This window comes from Lipotes vexillifer, unplaced genomic scaffold (genome assembly GCF_000442215.2).
Source record: "Lipotes vexillifer unplaced genomic scaffold, Lipotes_vexillifer_v1.1 scaffold110, whole genome shotgun sequence".
Classification (NCBI taxonomy): domain Eukaryota; kingdom Metazoa; phylum Chordata; class Mammalia; order Artiodactyla; family Lipotidae; genus Lipotes; species Lipotes vexillifer.
Genome location: NW_006791887.1, coordinates 1,168,693 through 1,187,761, shown reverse-complemented (window position 1 = coordinate 1,187,761; position 19,069 = coordinate 1,168,693). Strand labels below are relative to the sequence as shown.

General features: G+C 42.5%; 1 protein-coding gene across 3 annotated transcripts in view; it reads left to right on the top strand.

Annotated features, from left to right (window-relative positions):
* Positions 1–3,260: 3,260 nt before the first annotated feature.
* Positions 3,261–19,069, top strand: part of APTX (aprataxin) — an 18,351-nt gene continuing 2,542 nt past the window's right edge. Inside the window, exons 1-6 of one of the 3 annotated variants that reach the window (XM_007464939.1) lie at positions 3,261–3,298; positions 10,454–10,590; positions 11,893–11,939; positions 12,177–12,479; positions 13,081–13,140; positions 13,958–14,184. In XM_007464939.1, coding sequence (XP_007465001.1) covers positions 10,458–10,590; positions 11,893–11,939; positions 12,177–12,479; positions 13,081–13,140; positions 13,958–14,184 — 770 coding nt within the window. In that variant the 5' untranslated portion in view covers positions 3,261–3,298; positions 10,454–10,457. Of the gene's footprint in view, positions 3,803–10,403; positions 10,591–11,892; positions 11,940–12,176; positions 12,480–13,080; positions 13,141–13,957; positions 14,185–19,069 lie in introns of those variants that run through there. The other 2 variants (XM_007464938.1, XM_007464940.1) reach the window with 2 other exon arrangements.

The following is a 19,069-nucleotide window of genomic DNA, read 5'->3' as shown; positions in this document are numbered from 1 at the left end:
GATCAAAGACCTAAATGTGAGACCTAAAACTGTAACACATAGGGGAAAAGCGTCCAATGATTTCTTGGATATGATACCAAAAGCATAGGCAGCAAGAGTAAGTATAGATAAATTGGACTACATCAAAATTAATAACTTCTGGGGCTTCCCTGGTGGTGCAGTGGTTAAGAATCTGCCTGCCAATGCAGGGGACACGGGTTCGAGCCCTGGTCTGGGAAGATCCCACATGCCGCGGAGCAACTAAGCCTGTGCACCAGAACTACTGAGCCTGCCCTCTAGAGCCTGTGCTGCACAACAAGAGAAGCCACCGCAATGAGAAGCCTGCGCACTGCAACGAAGAGTAGCTCCCGCTCACCGCAACTAGAGAAAGCCCGCGCGCAACAACAAAGACCCAATGCAGCCAAAAAAAAAATAATAATAAAAAATTAAAAACTTCTGTGCAGGGCACAGTTGACAGAGTGAAAAGGCAACCTATGAAATGGGAAAAAATATTTGCAAGTCATATATCTGATAAGTGGTTAATATCCAGAAGATTAAAAGAACTTCTACAATGCAACAACAATAAAATAACATGATTAAAAAATGGGTAAAGGACTTGAATAGATATTTCTCTGAAGAAGATATACAAATGGCCAAAAAACATATGGAAAGATGCTCAATATCGCTAATCATTAGAGAAATGCACATCAAAGCCACAATGAGATATCACCTTACCTCACACCCATTAGGATGACTGCTATTAAAAGAAAAAAAACCCAAATAAGAAAATAACAAGTGTTGGCAAGAATGTGGAGAAATTGGAACCCTTGTACACTGCTAGTGGGAATGTAAAATGGTGCAGCCGCTATGGAAAACAGTAGGTGGTCCCTTAAAATATTAAAAACAGAATTATGAATCAGCAGTCCCAATTTTGGGTATATATACAAAATAATTGAAGGCAGGATCTCAAAGAGATACTTGTACAACGATGTTCACAGCAGCATTATTCATAATAGCCAAAAGGTGGAAGCAGAGGAATAGTGTGGTGTATACATGCAATGGAATGTTTTTTAGCCTTGAAAAGGAGAGAGGTTTTGACACTTACAAGTGAATTAACCTTGAGGACATTATGCTAAGTGAAATAAGCCAGTCACAAAAAGACAAATACTGTATGATTTCACTTACATGAGGTATCTGGAGTGGTCAAACTCATTGTAACTTAAAGTAGAATGGTGGTTGCCAGGGATTGGGGGCGGGGGAAATGGGGAGTTGTTTGAGTTTTGGTTTTGCAAGATTAAAAAGTTCTGGGAGGCTTCCCTGGTGGTGCAATAGTTAAGAATCCGCCCGCCAGTGCAGGGGACATGGGTTCGAGCCCTGGTCTGGGAAGATCCCACATGCCGCGGAGCAACTAAACCCGTGCGCCACAACTGCTGAGCCCGCGTGCCTAGAGCCCGTGCTCTGCAAAAAGAGAAGGCGCTGCAATAAGAAGCCCGTGCACTGCAACGAAGAGTAGCCCCCACTCACAGCAACTAGAGAAAGCCCGTGCGCTGCAAGAAAGACCCAATGCAGCCAAAAAAAAAAAAAAAAGTTCTGGAGATAGATTTCACTACAATGTGAATATTCTTAACACTACTGAACTATACACTTAAAAACAGTTAAGACGGTAAGTTTTATGTTATTTGTATTTTGCCACAATTAAAAATTGAAAAAAAAATTTTATTTGAAAAAAACAAACCAAACAAAAAAACTCCAAAACTCTTGAGTATACTAACAAAACACATTTATCACAGTGTGTGGTTTGAAGCCTTTGCCTTCCATCAGTGAATTTCAAATCTAAGTGTGTACAATATTAGGATAACCTGGTGGGCTTGTTAAACATATTATTGGGCCTCGTCCCCCAGAGTTTCTGAATCAGTAAGCCTGGGGTGAGGACTGAGAATTTGCATTTCTAACAAGTTCCCAAGTGTTTTGAGGCTACTCCTAATGATCTAAGGATTATATTTTGAGGGCTACTGCATTAGCTAATACCACAGGCTTATTCTCTATTAATCTCTATATATGTGTTTGTGATAAATCTTTGGTTCTGGAGTCCTTGAAAATTTTGTGCCTGCCATGCCCTGAAGCCGTGCATTATGCCATGTGACCCAGCTTCTTGGGCCAGTAGTATGCTATAGAGAAAGGGCTAGACCTAATAGGCTGGACATTTTTGCACAGTATATGTTGAATAATCCAACTAGACCTAATAGGCTGCCCAATTTTGCACAATATATGTTGAATAATCCAATTAGAATAATCCAATCCAGTTTTGAATGCAAGACACAACATAGGCAGGTCAGGTTGAACTAGAGGCTAAGAGAAGCTTAATTCTGAGGAAATAACTGGTCAGGTCACCAGAATAGCCTCTCTTTACCTCGAGCAATGTGAACCACATTCCACTGCCATGAGGCCTGTGTGGCTGCTGAGAAGCTTCCTGTGCCCCTCCACTTACTGGTATGACCCTAATATAAACCTGCATCTTCTCTGCTAACAACTGCGAAGTCTCCCTTCCGTGTTTCCTGGAAGATCCTCCCACTCTGTTTTTATAGCTCTGATATTGCCATCATACCATTGAGTCTCTGCTTTCCTTTGGAAGGAAATAATATTCCAAATGAGAGAGGAGTTTTTCCATCTGCCAGAATGCATTCGAATAATTGCAATATGACTCTTAGGGAACATCCTGGAATTGCCGTAAAAATCGGTAAACACATCTCATTCCAACATCCTGCTTCTCCCCTCCCTGACTGCCCCTCAGCCAGTTCATTTAGTGAAGACAGCATTAAAAAATCTTAGCAGGTTTCTCCGCTAAGGTTTCTCCCCTCCAGTCCTTTCTACCCCAGAATAGGAGAAAGCAGATTGTAGCTTTGAAAGGGGGCGGCCACAAGCAGCTACGGTCTACAGCGCAAAAGGTGGCCTTAAAAGTAGTGAGCTTTTCCTTATGAAGGGAATGTCAGAGGCAGGACGGCTGCCTAGAAACGGCCACCGAGAGGAGAGCAGCCTGAAGTCTCTCCCATTTCAGAAACTAAGAGGTGGTGATGGCGTAGCAGCTCTCGCATAGACAGATGCTGAGAAAGCTCGTCCTCTTTGGGATAACTGCCAAGATCCAAACTTGGACCGTGGCCCAATACAGGTCCAACTGGGGCGGGCACTTCCGGATCCGGGCATCGGGCGAGATCCTGTCAGCAGGTAATCACTGGTTGCTCTCCAGTCTGTCTCGAGACGTCATCCCACAGCGCCGGAAGTGGAGGAGTAACGTGAGCTTGTCAGCCTCCGCAGTTTCTAGGTAGGCCTTCGTCTTCTGTCTGCCGGGTTGAGAGCCGTGGGAGTGGGCCTCAGGCCGGGTCCGCTGTTGCCTCTTAGGTGATGTGCCCTGAATAACGCTCTCACGGCTTCTTTCCCGGCAGGCGTTGCAGCATCCTCCGGCTCCAGGGCTCTAGGGCTCTGGGCTGCCCATTTCCCGCGCCGTGTTTTGGCGGCGCTCACGTTGGCCTCCGTCCCACTTCGCGTTCGTTCACCTGTGCCCTTGACATCTGTACCTAGCTTGGAACACAAGCAGAGGAAAGATTAGAGAATGGGCACTGTCCAACTCAAGGAGGCGGCGCAGCCTGTCAGGAAGGACATTGTTTTCTCCAGAAACGCTCCATGAGAGGAACTTGAGGGCCCTTCACAGCGTCCTCAACAGGCCTTACAGGAAGGCCAGAAGAAGCAAGCCTTTTCTCATACAGACCAGTGATAGCGGTTCAACAAAGCAAGGATATAATTTCTATGTGGAATTAATGTGGTCCAGGTTTGGAGCCTTTTGAGAATTTGATTTATATTGGGCGTCATTAGAACACTTGAGACAGGACTCTTCACGTGGGAAGACACAACAGATTTGTGCCCTTTCACCTTAGTTGCACAGTCAGTGCTCTCGGATGATCTTTTTACATTTCCTTAGCTCCTGCTTTCATTCTACCTTCACTATTAACAAGGGTGATAGTAGTGTTGAATGCTTGTTTTTTGCCAGATACTGAACTTTTTCTTCTTAATTTAGCCCTTGTGACAACGCTGTGGTGTAGAGCAGTAATTAATATCGTTTTACAGCTGAAGAAATAAAAGACTTAGCTTAAATAACTGGCCACAAGTCGCACAGTCCGTAGGTTGTGGAGGCAAGATTTGAACTTGAGCTGTTGGATTTCAGAGGCTTGGATGTTATCCACTATTTTATATTGATTTTCCTCAACTGTTTATCAAGTTCCCAAACACCTTACTCTGTTGTTGTCTACTATTTTAGGGAGAAAATTGAGGTCATCAGGTGGGCTCTCCCTCAAATTTCTGCCTCTTCCTTCCCTTCATACAGTCATCTAGCTTTACACCTATCTTTACCTTTCCTTCAGTATCAGAGGATGAGCTGTCTCCTGATCAAAGCAATTTCCTTTATTTTTGCTTCTGACCTTTCTTTTATGCTTTCACCTGAGACCTTGTTTTCATTTGTCTTTTGTGCCCTTGTCTATGTCCCAGTTAGGTATAAACAAGGTCAGGTTTCTCATATCCATGTGTGTGTCATCCCCCCGCCCCCCCACGCTCCCAAGCCAGAAAGAAAGAAAAAGTTCCTAGTGATGCATCTTCCTTTGGCTCTCATCCAGTAACTCTCTTCCCCTCTCATCCAAACTTTTAAAAGAGTATTCTAAACTGTGTCTCCAACTCCATCTCCCATTCCTTTCTGCAGTCTAGCTTTCAGATCTGTCATTCCCCTGAAATTTTATCCTGTAGTCACTAGTGATTGATTATCAAACCAGATAGGCATTCTTCAGTCATTACTGGATTCCTTTGCTGCTTTTGAAACTTGATGATACCTTTCACTCCCTACTCCTTTGCTTCTCAGGACAATACACTCAGCTGATTTATTTAACAAACATGTACTGTGATATAGAGATGAACATGTCAAAGTGCCTCCTTCCTTTAAAGAGCTTACATTCTAGCTGTTTTTCCATGTGCCTCTCTCACCAGTCATTTCTACTGTGGATAGTCTTCTTCCTCCGCTCCTAAAATGTTGGGTGTTTACAAGGCTTGTGACTTCGGCCCATTGTTCTTTTCATTCTGTACACACTGCCTAGGTGAGCACATCAACTAGCTTGGTTTTAACTCCCTCCTACATGCTCCCAAATCGAAGTGTCAGCTTAGATCTCTGAGTTTCATGCTCACCTCTGACTACCCTGGACAGCTCTGCCTGCGAGTCCCACAGACTGTTCAAATTCTGTCTTCTCTGAACTTACTCTTAGCACATCCATCACTAAATCTTGTTGATTTTGCCCCCTAAATATTTCTCAAATCTGTGCTCTTTTTTCCATCTCTATTATTGTCTTACTTTGGGCCTTATCTTCTTTGATCTGAAACATGATGGCCTTCTAACTGGTATCCCCCCCTCTAGTCCTATATCCGACGTTATCTGTTCGCCACACTGCCTACCCTCCTCCCCCAAATGATCTTTGAAAACACATCTGACTGAGTCAAAATCCTGCTAATAATATTTAAGGGGATCTGTCTGTTCATTCATCCAATCTTTTCTCTCATTCAGCAAATATTGTTTACTAAATTGCAAAATCCATTAGAGCTTCTAATGTTTGAGCTTTGCAGCTGGTCACCCAGGGCTCTGCTTCATCTGGACCAGCCTGCATCTCCGTCCTCTTCTTTTGCCTCATACTTTAGGTTGCAGCAGCCCTGAACTGCTTCTTCATGTGCACTGTGCTGTTTCTTTGTGCACTGCCCTTGCTGTTCCCTTTGACTGGAATCTCTCTGACTCCTTTCTCTTCTTCCTGCTCCTCACCTAATTAGGCTGCCCACGTTCACCTAATTAACCCAGTTAATGTATAGGTCTCATTTTAGGCCCACCTCTTATTAGAAACCTTCCTTGACACCTCCTTTCTCCAAGTCTAGGTTGGGTACTCCAGCTTTGTACTCCCACAACACCCTTTGCATAGACCAATCATTATACTTTCCACATTTGTTACAATTGTTTTTGAGTCTCTTTCCTCCACAAGACTCTGAGCCTTTTGAAGGCAGGTATGATGTATAATACCTGCATCATACAATACAAGTGAGATGTGTTACCTCCTTATTCCCAGCACCAGGGTGGCATAAGGCACATGGTAGACATGCAGTAATTTTGATTGAATGATGAAATGACTGAAGACAAAAAGTATATGATGTAGTGATTACGAACCCATTCTCAGGAGTTCCCTGGTGGTCTAGTGATTAGGATTCTGGCCTTTCACTGCTGTGTCCTGGGTTCAATCCCTGGTCGGGGAACTGAGATCCTGCAAGCCATGCAGTGTGGCCAAAAAAACCCCAAACAAGACAACAACAGCAACAAAATAACCCGTTCTCTGGAATAATTCAAACCCTATCTCTGGCACACATTGGCTGTGTGACTTGAACGTGTTCGTTCTCTAAGACTTAAATTTTCCTTAGAATGAGAGTTGTGAAGATTAAATTAGATGATGTAAGTAAGACATTTAGTAAGTGCCTAGCACATGGTATGCACTTGATAAAAGTATGCTGAAGACCAGCAGATCGAGAAGTACAAGACCAGACCTAGCCTAGGCCAGTGACTTCCAGAGACCCTTCCTCCGAGTTTCCTGAATGGATGCAGTCTGTTTACAAGGAGATTATAATCTCATTTGGCCATTGGGATTACATCCACATTTCATTTTCAGAGAGGGTAAATCCGACCACACGCAATAATAAGATGAATAACAAGAGAAGAGGAGATGTAGAGGAGAGAAGGCTCTGTGAAGGCCTCAGGGAGGAGGTGGGACTTGGAGGTTGAGAAGAATTTTTTTTTTTTAGGAGGAAGGGAAGAATTTTTTTTTTTTAGGAGGAAGGGAAGAATTTTTTTTTTTTTTTTAGGAGGAAGGGAAGAGTATAATTCAGTACCAGGAGAGCATATTCATAATGACTTACTTGGGAGACCTGATGTAGTACGTTATACCTGAAGGGTGTATGTGAGGGGAAGGAAGGAGAGAGAGGGATGGGTAAATGGGACTAGTTTTATGAAAAGAAGTGGGAGGTGAAATAAGTAACCTCTGTGGGGTTAAAGTATGAGAGTCTCAGCTTCAAGCCTGAGGGATTTGGGATTGATCAGGGCTGTGCTGGACATTATGGTAGCCCTCAGCCACATGTAGCTATTGTAACTTTAAGGTAAATTTTAAAAAAGCTAAGTAAGAAATTTAGTTCCTCTATTGCACCAGCTACATTTCAGTTGCTTGATTGTCACATGGTGGCTACGTTAGTGTTTAGAACACTTCTATCATCGCAGAACATTCTTCTGGACAGCGTGTTCCAGGTTACCAGATTTCTGGCCTTGTGCGGCCCATCAGATCACTTGGGTCCCTTAAGAAGTAATCAGAATTTCTTTCTGACCAGTCCCTAGAACTCTGGAGTGAAAAGTGTGGGGCTGAAAAATAGAGAATTAGGATTTACCCACATAAATGTGGAGATGGGGTTGCTCAGAGAGAGTAGCAAAGCATCCCACATAAGAGGAGCTAGAGGAGGGGAGAGGGAAGGAAGGGAGGAGAACCTGGATAGGATTATTATCTGGTCATTCACTTGCAAATATTTATTATATTCTTGCTGTACGCTAGGTATTAAGTGCTAAGGGTATAGTGGAAGGAAAAATGGCCTTGACTTCTGCTGTCATAGAGCTTGCAGTTTATGGAGTTTTACTGGATGAGTTATATTGAAGATTCAGGAACATCCATCCTTATGTGCTCCCCATATTCTAAAATGCTTCATTCCTAGAAGTTGGAATTGGAGGCTGAAATGGGTGAAGATATTGCTTAAGGTTAGTTACATAAGCATCCTGTAGTCACTGCTTCAGTTTCTCAAGGTGTAGTAAATAGAAACATTATAACTTAAGAACTTTAGAGGGAATGAAGCATGTGAATGTATTTTGTGTGGAGCAGGAGGGGTGGGTCCTATTATCCTGTAAAAGTCAGCCATGCTCTCAGCTGTCTTCTGGATTTCCTCCTGTCCCTGCTATCCAACTATTCTCCAGGCTTCTTTTATTATTACTGTGAGTAGTCAGTCACCAGATGACTTATTTCCCAATGCTTAATGAAGACATACTTCATTTCTCAGTCCATTACCTGCTCATTCATCAGTTTCCAGCAAGAGCAAACATGCCCCTCTGAACACATAGCGTTTAGAAGTGGGACTTGCCTGTAGCACCATCATCATTTGAGGCTCTGGGTTTAGGATTTTAGATTTACAGCTGACTCTTCATGCTCTTGCATCAGCTCCCTCACAAAGGAGTTGCCTTTTAGACCTAACTCTGGCCCACATTTAATTTATTAAATGGCTCATCTCTGACTCTAGATTTCTCCACTCCAGCCTGCCCATACACAGCATCATTTCACCTCACTCTGCAGCTCAGACCCTGGCAGTTGTCTCCTGTGGATTGTTAAATCTCAACTTTTTGGCCTAGTGTTCTTTCAGCACCTTTGCCTTCTTTGGGGCAGCTCCTCTGGGTTGGCCAACTAAGGTCTGCTTCTCACCCCTCACCCATGGCTTGTCATTGCTGAAATCTGTACCGTCACTTGTGCTTTTTGAAGTGGAATTTCCACTCTCACTCCTTTTCTTTCTTATCAGTCCCCTTGGCTCTTGGCTTTTTCTGCTGGGCAGTTTCCAAAGCCTTTCCTGACTGATCCTATTTCTGTGACTGCACGTCTTCAGCACTCATTTGCTCACTCTGCTTTGCGTTATTCTGTCTTTGCAGATGGTAGTGAAACTCTGATTTTGAAAAATCTGGTTTCTTTTCTCTCCCCTTTGGATACAAAGCTTGTGCAGAGCGGCTGATTGAGTGTTGCCTTGCCTGCAAGGGGTGTTTCGCAAGGAGAGGGTATTAGAGGCTTGAGCATTAGTAGGCTTCTGGAGTCTAGGGAGGTGTCCCAAAGATCTAGTCTGTCCCTCCCACAGTTCCCTGTTCTGCCCCTAGGTGATCTCATACTCTCTTTCTACCCTAACTTCTGTGACATGTTGATGCCTCTCATATATATACATTCAGTTAAGGACAAATACTTCCTTTTTGTGTCAGAGCTGGTCATAATTCTTACAACTTTAACAACCTTGTGGCATTTACCTTTATAAGCCCCTGATTCTTTCTCTCCCCTGAAACACTTTCAGTTTTACTCGAAACTGTGTCTCCTGAATTGCAATTCCCAAGACTCCAAATAACGCACTTTACAGTCGCAAAAAATACTCTCTCTCTCTCTCTCTCTCTCTCTCTCTCACACACACACACACACACACACACACACATATATATATATATATATATATATACCTTCAGTCCCTTCCCCTCCTTGAGCTTCATACCCGTATATCCTAGTGTGACTCTAGGATCTTCTGTAGGCAACTTAATCTAATTGCATTTCAGTCTGAAATCATCTCTTCTTCACTTATCATTTATCCCTAAATTATGTCTCCAGTGTATTCCTCATTTTGGGTAGTGAGTATTTCCAAATTAGAAATCTTCACTCCCTTGTCATTCCCCAAATGCAGTCAGCAATAAGTCTACCTTCACAATTTCTCCTGGCTCTTTTTCCTCTCCATCCTCTTTCTTCAGGCCTCATCCCTCTCCCGAATTTCTTCTCTTTCTCTTCTACTGATATCCTACATGACCATAAAAGTTGTTTTACAAAAGAATTTCAGACCCTCCAGTAGTGTTGTGCAGGTTGTGTATTGCACAAAGGTGCTGCATTCACACTTTAGAAATTGTAGGTTTGTATATTTATCATGACTATCTTCTGGCAGATGGCAGTAAAATGTGTTGTTCTAACATCAGTATGTTTTCACAGTCAAGGAATGGAAACCTTGATGCCTATGGAGAACATCCTCTGTTCTTATGTCCTTAGCTCTCTGCCAGGCAAGCTTCTCACCCTTTAAAACTGAGCGTGAATTTCCCTTCCTCGTGAAGCCTTTTTTGATGCTCCCTGCAAGAGTTAGTCTTTCCTTTCCCTGGGCTAAGGCCATATTTGGCTACTCCCTTCTTATAGTAGATAATTACATTATGTTGTAATAATTGATATATGAGTCTGCCCCATTGTACTCCAGGCCCCTGAAGGCTAGGGACAATGTTTCATCATTCTTTGATCCTCAGGAGGTAGCTTAATGTCCAGCACATAGAGTATACCAATAAACATAACAAATATTTGATTACATAGCATGACTGCGGCACAGAAGTAAATACTTTACCCATATTGTTTTATTTAATCCTCACAACACCTTCATGAGTCCTGTCATTATCACATTTTACAGGTGAGGAAATTGAGACTAGGGAGGTGAAGTCACTTCCCTCAAGATGAACAGCTGGTAAATGACATGTGTGGTGGTGCTGGGGTGTGGTCCTGGAGGACCTGTGCTAGTTTTTCCAGTGATTCTCTTGTGTTTTGTCTCTCAGACTAATGATGCGGGTGTGCTGGTTGGTGAGACAGGACAATCGGCACCAGCGAATCAAACTTCCACATTTGGAAGCAGTCATGGTTGGGCGCAGCCCCGAGACCAAGATCACTGACAAGAAATGTTCTCGACAGCAAGGTAACTGGTCATAGGATTGTGGAGATTACCATGTTTGGTTCCCTCAGATGGTGATATAATCAAAGATGTACATTTCCTGGATGCTACTGATGGAAAACGTTTTGTGTGCCATAAACAAAACTCAGGAACTGAGCTCTTTTAGCCAGTGCTAGGGCCCCATGCACTCCTGGCTCCACCCTCTGAAAGTGGTTAATATTCAGTGTTGGGAGCAGGCAGGTTCTATCCTGTACTATGGGTTGGTGGAACTGAGTTCTGCACTCTGCTTTGCCCAGGGAGGTTCCTCTTTGGGCAGTGAGACAATTGAATTCTGGGATTTCCAGTTTGGAACCATGTCTGAGAAGTGATGGGATGGTTTCGTCCTTTACATTTTGCCACACACAGAGGATGGTATCTTTAAAAGACTATGACATCTAGCTCTTGAAATGTCTTTCGTGGGATTTAATGAAATGAAAGTCCTTAGGAAAAATCTTTACCATGTACCTCATTTTTTACCTGTAAACTCCAGACATGCTCACTGCTACCAGGCCTCCCCCTGCAGTGTGTTTGCCATAGTAGGGGTTCCTAAGGCTTGGAGCCTGCAGCACTGATTATGGTTTTTCCCACATGAGTTAATCTAAATGGGAAAAAGAAAAATGCCATGCTTGAGCTGGCTAAGCCAAACATACAGAAGCAGATACTCCTTCCTGCTCTCTGTCTGCCTTGTCACAGCAGCAGCTGTAGGGATGTGTATGTCAGCCTGTCCAGAAGCTTTTTGTTCACGTATCTGAACACAAGTATTTAGTGTTACTTCTTCCCACATATGCTCAGACTGTTCTGTCCCTGCAATCCTTTTTCTAGAATATTCTTTCTACTCCTCCTACCCAAGGCCAGCTGAACTTCAGTTTTCCAGGAACATATCTTTTACCTTTTTCTCTGTTGAAGGCATCTGATGGTTTCATACAATAGTGGAAGTCTTGATTTAATCCTGAGATATAAGAGCTTGTGAGAGAAATGGGTCCCCTTTCCTGACTGCAGAGTCTGTGATCCTGAGTGGGCCAAGGGCTCTGGAATAGGGAGACTTGTGGGGATTCAGTGAAGCTGCCTTATAAAGATATTAGCAGTAGCTAAGGGAGTATGTACACTGTTACGGAAGGACCTGGAGCCCTAGCCACCTGAATAATGGATGATTTTGCTCTTAGGCCTTTGAGGAAACCCTTGTCACATTGCCTCCTAGAGTGAGCCTTCATTGTCTTGTAGGGACAACAGGAGCAAGTGCCTGGTTCTTCATGGCATTTGGGTTTAACTTTTTTCAATCTCTTTCAGTACAGTTGAAAGCGGAGTGTAACAAAGGATATGTCAAGGTAAAGCAGGTATGTCTATTTGTAACTTGGATTTCCATGTTATACTTGATGATTTTCTTACACTGTTGACTTTAGAATGTCTGTGCCAGCCAATAAAGGGTTCTCTGTCACGTGTGGAAGTGGCAGAGTAATGGAAGTGAATATTAAGCACAGTGCCTGGCACATAGTAAGTGGTGAACATAGGAGTAGCTATATTGCTAAGGGTGTTATTGCTATTATTATAATTATTTTCTGATTATTCCATAGGTAGGGGTCAATCCCACCAGCATTGACTCACTCATAATTGGGAAAGACCAAGAGGTGAAGCTGCAGCCTGGCCAGGTCCTCCACCTGGTGAATGAACTTTATCCATATATCATAGAGTTTGAGGAAGAGACAAAGAACCCTGGCTTGGAAACACACAGGAAGAGAAAGAGGTCAGGCAACAGTGATTCTGTAGAAAGGGATGCTGCCCAGGAAGCTGAGCCCAGTACAAGACTAGAACCTGGGAGCAACCCTAGCCAGTGCTATGTGCCCCCAAAGAAGGAGAAAGATGCATCCACCAAAAAGGTGAGGGTAGTGTGCTTGATAGATGATGTGGAGATTAAATGAGGTGTAATGACTACTTAATTGTTTTGTACGCATTAAAGCCCAGACATGCCTAAGGGGTTATTAGCCATGATGAAATAGTCACTTGTTTGTGTCACCAGTCAGTTGGGTGAATATCCCTTTATGTACTTTTCTCTTGAATTTCTGAGGTAAGCCCCTTGAAGGTAGGGTGATAATGGCAGTGTGCTTAACACTGAGCTGCTAAAATGGGTCAGTGTATATCTATAGAAGGTTAAGATTGGAACATTCTTCATAGATCATGTGATTCACATCCTGATGTCAAAGTGGAAACAGGCTGTAGATGGAGTGGGAGAGGGCAAAGAAGATGCAGTTCACGCTCTGGTGTTTCCAGCCTCTGTCTAGACATGCAGCTCTGAATATGGGAAGAAAATGGGGATGGCTTATGGTTCATAAAGGAAAAGATTGAGGTAAAGAGATATAGTTTAATTCTTAAAGACTGACCTTATTTCCAAGTTTGGTTGGACTTTGCTGATGTCCAGTATTAACTACTGACAAATTTAACTATCGCATTTGTGATTTACCTTGCCCCTTTTTGCTCTAGGAATCATTGGGCCACTGGAGTCAAGGCTTGAAGATTTCAATGGAGGACCCCAAAATGCAGGTCGGAATAAAATTTTGGCATTGAAATACATTTCACGTTTTAAATGATCACTTCACAGAGTTCATAACTACAAATGAAATCAAAGGAGATTAGTCCTTCTGAGTGAGATTTGTTTTACTGGGCTGTTTTGTGAGATCAAGTGGCTTTTCTCATTGTCAGTAAGTTAGCAACTGGAGTTCTTTGGAGAGAAGCCAAGTTTTTCAAATGAATATCCCTTCTGCCTTGTTCCTCCTAAACTTCTGGGTACTACTATTATAAGGGAAGTTGTGTTAACCTTAGTGTGGTCTCTTTCAACAGAGTGTCAGATAATGTATAGTGACTGCAGTTACTGGGCTGCCCTGGGATTAATAGGCGTCATCCTGGGAGGAGTCTGAGTTCTTAAATTACATCCTGGGGTGACAAGGGGCAATCTGATAGGGCTTCTTGGAACACACTTGCATGTATCATGTGGTCTGCTGTGTTAGAGTGAGAAGAGTGCATTTGAATTCATGCCTGCAGGGGTTTTACATCAGATCCTCAGGAACTATGTGCCTCTTCTGTGTGTTCTGTGTAGTATGGTGACTGAAAACGCAGACTGGAGTCAACTAGATCTGTGTTGGAATTTTAGACTTCCCACTTAGTACTGATAACTCTGTGACCTGGCGCAAGACACTCAACTTATCTGAGTCTCTGTGCTTTCATTGGTCAAAATTGGGATACTAAGACCTTCTGCACAAGATTGTGGTGGGAATTAAGTGAGTTAATGAATGTGACTGTATCTGGCACACACAAGATGTGCTGTAGATGTCTGTTTCCTTCTCTTGTGCCCCTCTGCTAGGTTTACAAAGATGAGCAGGTGGTGGTGATTAAGGATAAATACCCCAAGGCTCGTCACCACTGGCTGGTCTTACCATGGGCCTCCATTTCCAGTCTGAAGGCTGTGACCGGAGAACACCTTGAGCTCCTCAGACACATGCACACTGTGGGGGAAAAAGTGATTGCAGACTTTGCTGGGTCTAGCAAACTCCGCTTCCGATTGGGCTACCATGCCATTCCCAGCATGAGGTAAGCCTTGTGGGGAGTGCTGGTGTGTCCTGGTTCTATCTAGGTGGACAGATGGATTCAGCCTGGGTTTGCTGACTGTGCTCATAGCCCTGAGGTCCAGGGGAGTAGGGTGGGGTGTTTCCAAGGCAGGTGGGCTGAAACTTCAACCCTCCTGCCTGACTTGTTCGTAAGCCTTGAGTTCCTACTTCTGCTTATAATTCGATAACTTACAGTTCTTTGTTCTTCTCAAAGTGTAAACTCTGAGAGCCTAACTTATGAACTAGATGAAGCAGCTTCATTGCCTTCAGGTGAAGAACTGTGGTCAGTGGCTTTTATCAGATTTTTCAGAAGCATCTATAACCCCTAAATGATTAGGGACTATTGTTTTGAAGGAGGCGAGCATCACTGAATTCTTTCAGGACAGCCTAGTAGATCTAAGATTTAAAATAAAATGAGAAAAAAGTGTAGAGCCTGTTTTCCTTTGGCTCATACCCAGAAGGAGTCAGAAAGGAATGATTGATTCTTTTCAAGGAATGAAAGCAAGGCAGATCTCCAATTCTTTTGAGCTAAGCAACAAGATAAGCAGAGTGATTGGTTTTCTGAGTCTTTATCTTAGGCTGTTTTTTTTTTTTTTTTTGGTGGTAAAATATATGTAACATAAAATTTACTATTTTAACTGTTTTTAAGTGTACAGTTCAATGGCATTAAGTACATTGACATTGTTGTGCAACCATCACCACCATCTATTTCTAGAACTTTTTTCATCTTCCTGAATTACCTCTCATTCCTTCCTCCCCCTAGCCCTTGGCAACCACGATTCTACTTTCTGTTTTTATGAATTTGACTTCCCTAGGTACCTCATATAAGTGGAATTATACAGTATCTGTTGTTTCGTGGCTGGATTATTTCACTTAGGATAATGTCTTCAAGGTTCATCCATATTGTAGCATGTGTCAGAATTTCTTTTGGTTATTTTATTTAACCACCTAACAGTCTTCACATTTTATTAGGTGGGTAATTATGACTTGATTACTGGTCATTTTAACAAGTAAAATTTTTGTTCCACATTTTTTTCCCCATCAATACTCTTTATTTTAAATTGAGGCATAACTTACATACAATAAAATGCACAATAAGATCTATAGTTTGATCAGTCTTGATGTATATGCCATGTAACTATCACTGTGATCAAGATACAAAACGTTTCTATCATCTCCCAGGAAGTTCCCTTGTGCTCCTTTCTTGCAGTCCTCCCTTCTTGCAGTCCTCCCCTCAATCCCCACGTGTTGTTCTCCTTTCTTTCAGCATAGATTAGTTTTGTCTGTTCTAGAACTTCATATAAGTGGAATCATACAATTTATACTCTTTTTCTGTCTTTTTTTGGTCAGCATAATGGATTTTGAGATTCATGCATGTTGTTGTGTATATTATGGATATACTTCATTTTTTTGCTGTTGTATAAATACCCAGAAGTGGAATTGTTAGGTCACAGGGTGGAAGTTATGTTGTATCTCATTGAAAAAATTTTTTTTAATTGTTAAAACCTTATTCAAAAATTTAGGGCAAAAAGTCACCCATAATCCTATTTCCCTAATACTGCAGAGCTCATGACTAACAGCCCTTGATCACAAAGCCCTTTTCACGTAGTAATCATGGTGTCCATACCCTTTTTAAAAAAAATTTTTAATTGGGGGGCCTCCCTGGTGGTGCAGTGGTTGAGAGTCCGTCTGCCAATGCAGGGGACACGGGTTCGTGCCCCAGTCCGGGAGGATCCCACACGCCGCGGAGTGGTTGGGCCCGTGAGCCATGGCTGCTGAGCCTGCGCGTCCAGAGCCTGTGCTCCACGACGGGAGAGCCCACAACAGTGAGAGGCCCACGTACCGAAAAAAAAAAAAAAAGAAAAAAAAGAAAAAAAAATTTTAGTTGGGGTATAGTTGCTTTACAATGCTGTGTCAATTTCCGCTGTACAACGAAGTGAATCGATTATATGTATACATATATCCTCTCCCTCTTGGACCTCCCTTCCTCGGCCCCCATCCCACCCATTGAGGTCACCACAGAGCACCGAGCTAAGCTCCCTGTGATATACAGCAGGTTCCCACTAGTTATCTGTTTTACACGTGGTAGTGTATATATGTCAATCCTAATCTCCCAATTCATCCCACCCCCTGCTTCCCACCCTGTGTCCATGCATCTGTTTTCTGCATCTGCTGTTGTGCTAAGGAGAATGCTAAAGGCAAGAGCTGTGACTGGTGTGGGTGGGAAGCAAAATGACCAGTAAGTAAAGTTTCCAGTTACATATCATTTTATGATCACTCTTTTTTTTGCGGTACGCGGGCCTCTCACCGCTGTGGCCTCTCCCGTTGCGGAGCACAGGCTCCGGACGCGCAGGCTCAGCGGCTATGGCTCACGGGCCCAGCCGCTCTGCGGCATGTGGGATCCTCCCGGACCGGGGCACGAACCCGTGTCCCCTGCATCGGCAGGCGGACTCTCAACCGCTGCGCCACCAGGGAAGCCCTATGATCACTCTTTATGATATCATTTTGAATAAATTAAAGATAGGAAGGAAAAGGTAATAAATTAAATATTTTTTCTATTGTAAAAGTAATACATTTTCAATTTAGAAAATATAAAACTGGAAGTATGAAGTAGAACAAAGATCTTCCATAATATCACCACTAATTAAACTCTAGACCTTATTCGAATTTCAGCCATTTTTCTTTCCATTTTTTTTCTGCTCCAGGATCCCACATTGCATTTATTTGTTGTCTCTCCTTAGTCTCCCTGATCTGTGACAGTTCCTCCTCCTTTTCTGGTTTTCATGACCTTGACACTTTTGATGAGTGCTGGCTAGTTGTTTTACGGGATGTCTCTCAATTTGAGTTTGTCTGATGTTTTTTCATGACTAGATTGAGGTTATGCCTTTTTTTTTTTTTTTTTTTTTTTTTTTTTGCGATATGTGGGCCGCTCACCGTCGTGGCCCCTCTCGTTGTGTTTTTCTTTTTTTTTTTTTTTTTTTTTTTTTTGCCAATATACCACAGAAATGATGTGTGTCCTTCTCAGTGCATCATATCAAGGAGTGCATGATGTCGAGTTGGTTTGTTGCTTATGATATTCACCTTGATCACTTTGTTGAGGTGGTGTCTGCCAGTTTTCTCTACTCAAAGTTACTATTTTTCCCTTGTAATTGATGAATATCTTGTGGGGAGATGTTTAAGACTATGCTACTATATATTTTCTCCTCAGACTTTTGCCCAGTGATTTTAGCATCTATTGGTGGATCTTGCCTGCAACAGTTATTATTATGGTGTTTACCTAATGGTAATTTTATGTTTCCCTCATTCCTTCTAATTTATTAATTGGAATTACTCTATGTGGAAGAGCTGTCCCTTCTCCCCCATTATGTATTTATTCAATACACGTATGGACTCATGGATATTTATTTTAGTCTATAGGATTTAATTTAATCTATCTCTGTTTATTGCTCAAATTGTTCCAGCTTTGATCATTGGAAATTCCTTTAGATTGGCTCCTGTATCACTTTGACATGCCCCAAACATTTTTTGAGCTCTTCCTTATTTTCTGGCTCCTTATTTTTTGGAACAAGATGTTCCAGGCTTATCTTATATTTTTCCTGTTCTAACCCTGGAATGAACCACTTTTCCAAAGAACCCTAGTTCTTTTTAGTGGATAATGACATTTATAAGCCAAGACTAGGGCACGAGGTTTCTGTAGAGAGAAGTGGTTGGTTCCAGAGTGTCTTTGCTTCTAGGTCCTCTTAGCAGATGAAGCCAGGAAATACATGCATGAATCCTTACCCACACAGATACATGCACCTCTCTGTTTATTTCTCTGTTTACCTACCTGTACATGTGTATGGAAAGCCATGAGCTCATGCTGATACTTCTGATTCCAGTCCAACTCCACAGGTTCATCCTTGTCTTCCCGTTTCCTTTTTTGTCACTTCTTTCTCCAACAGTGAGAAATTTGGCTCTCTTTAGCTTCAGTTAGTTCACTTATTTGTTCAGTCCTAGTATACACATAAAATAGTTGCAGAATTGCTAATCCGCACCCAGGTGAGAAAGACATTTTACTCACTAGAGTACAGGCTTTGTATAACGTTCTTTTTATCTTTACAGAATCCAGTCAAAATACTGTTTTCCAAGCTTAACTAGGTAGTTATTTTCTTCCTGACCCCCTTCAGTGTGGTTCCCTTTTCATTTGTAATACAGTTAGGTTTATTTGTTACTGCTTATATTCCATTTTAAATTCCCACACGGCACTGGTTGGTTTTGATGATTTATTGGGAGAATGTGAAATATTACTGATTCTAAGAGTCAAAGCTATACAAAAAGTCATCCTACTTGGTTTAACAAGTCCAAAAGCAAACTCTTGGTTTTCTTCCTCAAACCTGCTTTTCCTGAAGCTTCTTCATCTTAGCAAGTGGCACCTCCCCAAACCTACATCCAATCCATTAGTTGGTCCCATTGGTTCTATTCCAGAATATATTCAAAATTGGATTGCTTCTTGTCATCTCGACTGCTATAGCTCCTGTCTAAAACATGATTATTTCTGGCCTGGACTGCTGCAGCAGCCTCCTAACTGGTCTCTCTGTATCCATCCTTACCCTTTCTACAGTCCTTTCTCCACACAGTAGCCAGAGTGATCTTATCAAGTGTCAGTCAGATAACAGGACTCCCCTGCTTAAAATCCTTCAGTGGTTCCCCAGTGTAATCAGAATAAAATGCAAACCCTCTGCCAACCTATAAGACCCTTTATGATCTGGCTTCTACCTAGTCCCTGCTCCTTGTTTCCAGCCATTCCAGCCGTATTTCCTTTCTGCTCCTTGGTTGCACCAAGCCCTTTTTCAGGGCCTTCACACTTGGTCTCCCCACTCCCTGAAACA